The sequence below is a fragment of the Argentina silus genome, assembly GCF_951799395.1.
Source record: "Argentina silus genome assembly, chromosome: 16".
In the NCBI taxonomy this organism is placed as follows: Eukaryota; Metazoa; Chordata; class Actinopteri; order Argentiniformes; family Argentinidae; genus Argentina; species Argentina silus.
Window position 1 is genome coordinate 18,602,185 of NC_139670.1, and position 5,000 is coordinate 18,607,184.

The 5,000-nt window shown below is 41.6% G+C and overlaps 1 protein-coding gene across 1 annotated transcript in view; it reads right to left on the reverse strand.

Annotated features, from left to right (window-relative positions):
* Nucleotides 1-5,000, reverse strand: part of ryr2a (ryanodine receptor 2a (cardiac)) — a gene marked incomplete at its 5' end in the record, with an annotated part of 175,412 nt that overhangs the window by 95,827 nt on the left and 74,585 nt on the right. The window contains one exon of the mRNA XM_083688230.1: nucleotides 3,020-3,094. Within this exon, the coding sequence (XP_083544356.1) occupies nucleotides 3,020-3,094 (75 nt within the window). The remainder of the gene's footprint in view (nucleotides 1-3,019; nucleotides 3,095-5,000) is intronic.

The window sequence follows — 5,000 nt, forward strand, 5'->3', positions numbered from 1 at the left end:
GGGTCTGAATTTCCATATTGCTTATGCTGCACTCATGACATGTTGGAACTAGGAAACTGTGATATTTCCGACTTATAAACTTGTTGTGGAAAGATGATACCTGAGTTTCCCACTTGGAGAGTATCCAACTTGATTGATTACATGAATGCAGCATTAACTACCTAATTCAGCACAGGGAGAATTAATCTTTCATCAGGTTCCAGGGATATGGTGACCTCATCTCTGTACACTACATCTCTGAAAAACCTAGAGGTACATCTAGCATTATATGCCTATCTGCGGAAAACTGGTCTGAAATCTCCACTCGCTTTAATGGGCCCTAAAGAGATCTATATTTCAGTGGGACTCACCTGGACAAATAAAGGATGAAGAGAGAAAAATAAATAGATTGGATAGATATCTCACTGACCTCTCTTAATGTCAACCTTAAGATAATGACATAACATGGCAGGCTTGAACAATAAATACATATATTAACATTTAACTCAATGGCAAATTGTTAGTGTTAAAGGAAGTGGTTGATTGTCTTGAACAAGGAAAGTTCTCCTCACTGAACCAGATAAAAGTCAACTCAAAGAACTGATTCATATGGGGCTATTTCTATACCTTCCCTGTAAACAGTGCGAGCCGTAACCCCAAACTGTCAGTTTGACGGAACACCGCTGGCTACAGAGGACCAGAGCATTTATAGTGTAAAACGCCATCCACACAAAGCAGCTACAATACTATATGTCTGATAAGCCTTAATGGAAAAAACAAGGGATTACTGTGTCAGCTAACGGGACGTCTTACGCTGTTCCTAATAGGACACTTCACAGTTTTGCATATATGACTGTATATAAATGGGTGGAGGGGGGATATGTATGTTTTAACTAGAGCTTACATAACTGTTCATTCAATGGACAATAGTCTATCATAGACACATTTTCATAGTGTATCTTAGCTTAGACAAGACTCAAAAGAGGGCCTTCACTGGCTTAAAGAGGGACTTCACTGGCTTAAAGAGGCTGGTTGATTTTGCCTTGATTTTCTCCTCCTCATTTTCAGAAAATGCAACTCAGAACGAGATTTGTTTCTTGGAGGTGTGGTTTGAAGTACCACCCAAAGCTCAACCTTCAAATTTGTCAGGGAAAGGAGAGGTGTCACACAATATGGTCTGTTCACGGACTGACTCGATTTAGACTGAACATGAACAAACTGGGTTTATGTCCAAAGTGATCATTTTTACAGTTTTAATCAATTTTGGGGCTAGAATTGATGTACAGTGCCCTGCGTAAGTAATGGGTGTTACTTGGAGGTTAAAGTAGAGATTATCAGCTTTTATTTGATAGAACGTTTTATGCATAATCAGGGTATCCAAAAGTGGTGGGACAATTGGCTTGACAGGTGTCTGGTTAGTCAGGTGTGTTCCGTCACATCATTTCTGCAATCATAAGAGAACTCTCAATGTCTAGTATTGATTCTAAGCTTTGTGTTTGCCTTTGGAGTCTGCTATTGGTGTCTATCAACATTAGAACCAACAAGATGCCAATGAAAGTCAGGGAAACCATATATGAAATATCAGAAAAAGATCAATCACAAACATAGCCAATACCTTAAACTGACCAAAATCAACAGTTTGGAACATCATTAAAAGGAAAGAAAGCACTGGTGAGCTCAGAAATTGCAAATGGCCTGGTAGGCCAAGGAAGACTTCTACAAAGGATGAAGAATGCTCACCATGATTGACCACAAAAACAGGAAACCAGGTTGCGGTGATGAAAGAAAGATGAACATGTACCAGAGTGATGGCAAGATGAAAGTGTGAAGAAAAACTGTGGAGAAAAAGGAAGTGGCAAATATCCACAGCATACCACCTCAACTGGGAAATATGGTGGAGGGGGTGTGGTTGTGGTTTGGACATGTATGGCTTCCACTGGAACTGGCTCACTTCTGTCTTCATTTATGATGTAACTGCTGATGACAGCAGCAGGAAGAATTCTTAAGTGTACAGAAACATCTTGTCATCCCAATGCCTCCAAACTCATTGGACGGCATTTCATCATACAGTAAGATAATGACCCCAAATATACTGCCATAGCAACTAGGGAGTTTTTCAGGGCCAAAAAGCGGAAATTTCTTGACTGGCCAAGTTGATCTTCAGATTTAAATCCAATTGAACATGCATTTAATTTTCTGATGATAAGAGTTTAGGCAGAAATACCTAAAATCAAACAACTGAAGATGGCTGCAGTACAGGCCTGGCAGAGCATCACCAGCGAAGATACCCAGTGTCTGATGGGGCCAATGGATCACAGACTTCAGGCAGTTATTGCATGAAAAAGATTGTGGACCAAATACTAAACATGAGTGCTTAATTTGGACATTATATGATTCTGTCCCATTTTGGTGCCCTGAAAAAGGTGGATTATGTATAAAACATTTTGTAATTTATGAATGGTGAAACCAACATGTACACAAATACCCTTAAAAGCTGACAATCTCTATTTTAACCTCATACAATTCAAGTTGGGTTGTCACATTAAACCCTTTTTCCCTTGCATTATTTCCGAGCACAAGGACAGACCATAGAAATATAATTACATTTACATTTCTATGGGACACACACCATGAAAGCGTTCCAGAACCAGCAGGTTGGACATTGGAACAAGGCCTACTGTATACCGGACCCAAAGTGGTTCCAATATTCACATTACCACCACAAGATCATGCACACACTCAGGTTATGATGGGTCAATATAATTTTCTCTAGTGCAGAGAGCACTCGAGCTAATCTTTATCACACACTGTCACTAACAGCTAGAAGCTATAGAGGGTTAATGGTCCAAGTCAATAGATCACATTTGCTGAATTCCTAATCAACTCCTACGGTGGAAATTCTGCTGTTTTCTTTCTACGTATCCCATCCTCTCAGATTTACAGAAGGGCCTAGACATAGGTGCTGAGGGGGCTAAAGTTTGATTTTAGGATTCAGTCATTGGCATAGGTGGGGGAGAGGTGTGTGTGGGATATGACTTACGCCACCCGTAGTGTCTCCAGCCTCCAGAGAGAGCGGGCGTGGATGGACACAGCTCCCCCTTCATAGTGCACCGTCCTGGGGGAGAAGGAGGGAAATGAGGGAGGGTGGGGGGAATGGAGTTGTGGAGGTTATCATCATCATCAGCATCATCATCGCCATCATCATCGTCGTCGTCACTACCACCACCACCATCATCACCACCATCATCATCATCATCATCACCACCACCACCACCACCATCATCATCATCATCATCATCATCATCATCATCGAGTTCTTAGAACCACTGTTTTCAAACCTATGACAGTATGACCGAAACAAAGCAAACAAACACAGTTCCGGGTTTTTCCCCCAACAATGTATTCATTCAAGAGGAATTTTAACAAAAGCCAAACATCGTTAACTGTCTATTTTGAGTGCAGAGCAGTGCCACTAATTTGAATATGTGCTAGAATATGTTCAAGATGCTAATTTTTGCTGTGTTTCAGTCTGGCTGGTGAGGGGGTGGTTTAGTCCACGGCTTTTGTCTCTGACTGCGTCTAAGGCTGATTGTGTGGCTGAAGGCCGTGTCGGCCTATGCTGACTGCACACACCACCCACCACTAAACATCTCCTTACAAAAGCACCAACCGGACAATACACTCTTATGTAACTAGGAACACTACATCTTTCCTATATAAATCTCTGCTGTATTAAAAAATCTATTGTGTTACTCTCTCTTAGATCTTACAGAGAGACTTCAGAATATTCACTATATAGAGTGCCCATTAAAAATGTGCATGGCATAATAACCTTATTTATGTAAGGAACAACTTTGTTTATTTTTGATATGCACCAGAAATATGCCCTCAGCAGCATCAATTAGGAGAAATGTATGTCTGTATTTACCATAGCAATCAGAATCATAGTGAATTATTAATGCTTCTAATATGAGAGAACATTTCTGTTGAGCTGATGTGGCAGTAAAATGCTGTCTTCTGCAGTAAGTCTGGGGACAGTAACAGTGACTTTTACCACTCGTTCACAAACTCAGAGACGTGATGGATTGCCAAGAAAAGCACCATGAAAACAGAGGGGTAGACAGACAGACAGACAGACAGACAGACAGACAGACATACAGAGAGTGGTGGGAGAGAGAGCGAGGGGGCAAGAGAGAGAAAGATCTCATAATTACAACATACTCAATTCATAACAATGTGCTAATAGAAAAAAATGTAAGCCCTCCAGGGCCGAAGACAACCCGTTCCAGGTGAACGCGTCTCTCCCTTACTGTAAGTAATCTGCAGTGGAGAGACCAGGGCTGGGGTAATGAGGACACAATCATTCACAGGAAGAATGTTTCATGACAAGAGGTCCAGGGAGGCCAGGTAGAACTGTAATTATTCATAGTTCATCACACCCTTAGGGGATTAGGATTTCAGGGTAGCGAGAGAGAGCTCATTCTGTCGTACGTGGGGAAGGTGAGCGTTCTATTGGCCCGTTACAGGGGAAAATCTGCTCATTTGTCATCTATCGGAAGCAGAGCAGTCACAGTATGCCCTAGTTTGAAGGCAAGACACTGGGCGCACACACTAGCATCTAAGGAGAGATTCTACACTTAAACTTGTGTTCTAAGATGACTTTGATAAAGATGGGCCTGTCTTTTCAACGACACACTTGTGTTCTATACTTAAACTTGTCCTACACTCACAACTTGTGTTCTAAGGTGACTTTAAAAAAAAAAAAAAAAAAAACAGGCCTTTGTTTCTGTCTAGTTTAGCTAGCACATCGCTAACCGCCCCTAGCGACCGGTTCTGCCCGACAACTACTCAAACACTACAGGATCGATGATGTTTACCCTGCCAATCAACTGACAGCCTCTGTGTGTGTGTGCACATTGTGAGAGGGGAGGATAACACATCAGTATTCTAGTCATGACTGCACAGTCATGCAGGTTAAACGAGAGGCATCAATTAGCTGCAGTGAATATCTTTCCAGAGCA